The sequence below is a fragment of the Bidens hawaiensis genome, unplaced genomic scaffold (genome assembly GCF_021521415.1).
Source record: "Bidens hawaiensis isolate Kalapana, Puna unplaced genomic scaffold, B.hawaiensis_p1.1 tig00001692_1, whole genome shotgun sequence".
NCBI classification, from domain to species: domain Eukaryota; kingdom Viridiplantae; phylum Streptophyta; class Magnoliopsida; order Asterales; family Asteraceae; genus Bidens; species Bidens hawaiensis.
In genome coordinates this window covers 982,372-984,445 of record NW_027491096.1, presented here as the reverse complement: position 1 = coordinate 984,445, position 2,074 = coordinate 982,372, and the positions used below count along the sequence as shown (strand labels likewise).

The following is a 2,074-nucleotide window of genomic DNA, read 5'->3' as shown; positions in this document are numbered from 1 at the left end:
TATTAGCTCAACTACTATCGGAAGATAAGTAAATATTTAGGCTAGAGACCGTAAGGTCTTAGGTTCGAATACGGTCGGGTTTTATCCTAGTGGACATTCAAGAGGTAGATTCTCCCTGGAAAAGAAGATGAGCTTAAGATACCCAACGTTGTCTTCAATCGTAAGCTTGTGATCACCTTTTGTCATTGAGTTACCTAAAAAATAAAAAATAAAGAAGTAAAGAAATAAATAAAACATGTGACATGGACCAAACTACACCGAACACCTGTGTAATTAACTCATAAATCAATCATGTCAAAAATATTAGAAATCAATAATAATATTTAATGTTTGTAAGGAGATATAAGAAATTAACCCTATAAACTAGGCCATGTTTTCTAAAATAATAACGTTACATAAAATCAAACATTATCTTTTGCCAACGGTTGGATTAAGCAATGCGACTGATAGAGATTGACAAAGTCCACACGCAATTCCGTTGTGTTCAAATATAAATCCATTCTTCTCCACCCACCACCAATTCCGTCACACTTTTCTTCAACAAAAGGGTACCTGTGTTACAAATGACGGACACCATCAAACTACCACTTCCTCCGGCCAAAGCTTATCTTTACAACCAAAACAGACGAAATCCAATTACTCACCGCCGTAACCGCGGCCGCGGGTGCTTGTGCTTCTGCTTCTGGTTAACCCTTATAATAATCTTCATCATAATGCTCGCCACCCTTCTCTACCTCCTCTACCGCCCTCACCGGCCCGAATTCTCCGTAACTTCACTCAAAATCTCCAAATTCAACCTCACAACCGCCACCGACGGCACCACTCGCCTTACCGCTAACTTAAGCCTCACAATGGCAACAAAGAATCCGAACTACAAGATCGAGTTTTACTACGATCGTTTCACGCTTGCATGTGTAAGTGTAACAGATGGTACTGATATCGCCAACGGTTATTCTGAAGATAACTTGGTTGTTAGTGAGCCGAATAATGTTACGATTATTCATTCGTTGTTGAGTAGTGATTCTCGGCTTCTGGAAACAGAGACTGTGAGTCGAATTAGGTTATATTTGAAGAGGAAACTAAGGCTAAAGCTCAAGATACTGCTTAATACTCGAGCTGTAATGAAGGTTGGATCGTTTAAGAGCAAAAAGGTTGGGATTAGGATCAAATGTGACGGAGTTCGTAGCGTGATTCCGAAATCCGGTGGTGCAGGATCTCATACTTTGTTGTCGTCATTGTCTACAACTGTTTCGGATGCAAAATGTGAGGTTGATTTCCAGACCAAGATATGGAAATGGACCTTTTGAAAGGTTCTCTTACGGTAGATACCTGGGCAACCAAAGACGAGGAAGGGCGACGAAATGCTTCAGGAAGTTGAAAATAAACATGGATCCGGAGATTCCCGTTTTGTTTATGCAGAATCTGTTAAAAGTTTTGTTATGTTTATATATATGTTATTATACGGCAATTAATAGAAAATAAAGAGCCAAATGATTTAGAGAATTTATATGATATCGGGCTGTGTACAAGTTAGATGTTATTATTTGTTTGATGTTATAAGTTGATTATATTCAAGAATTAAAAAAAAAAAACAAGTTACGGTCTTCACTGGTTACAAATAAATTGGCGAGACAAGTAAACCCACGTCATAATAGGTCAAGTCATTTATTAGATTTATTGTTTCACACAGCTAGGATGCTTTTCAATACATGTCTATGAGTACTAGTATACACCCATGCGATAGAGTGGCAAAAACAATTTACAACCTTGTACGGTTACTTTACCAATCTTCTCTTGATATATCGTATAATACTGTCAGTTGGTTTTTCTTATTTATATCGTTGATTATATCTATGCCATGAGCCGTATGTCTTAATTAAATAATAACGAATACACAAATAAGAAACTATTTTATCTTATACTATATATAATATAGGAGTGAGGGACCTCTTAAATTTTAAGAGGTACCACTCTTGTTGCATATTATACAAGTAACAATAACAATGAATATAATTTTAATAATACTTATGGTCTTTGCATATTCAAAAATACTTTACAATAATGGTCCTTCAAG

At 36.5% G+C, this 2,074-nt stretch overlaps 1 protein-coding gene across 1 annotated transcript; it reads left to right on the top strand.

Annotated features, from left to right (window-relative positions):
• The first annotated feature begins 563 nt into the window (after window positions 1-563).
• LOC143594475 (NDR1/HIN1-like protein 13) lies at window positions 564-1,307 on the top strand. Its single transcript, XM_077073785.1, has one exon. The coding sequence runs from the start codon at window positions 564-566 to the stop codon at window positions 1,305-1,307; it is 744 nt and encodes a 247-aa protein (XP_076929900.1).
• Window positions 1,308-2,074: the final 767 nt, after the last annotated feature.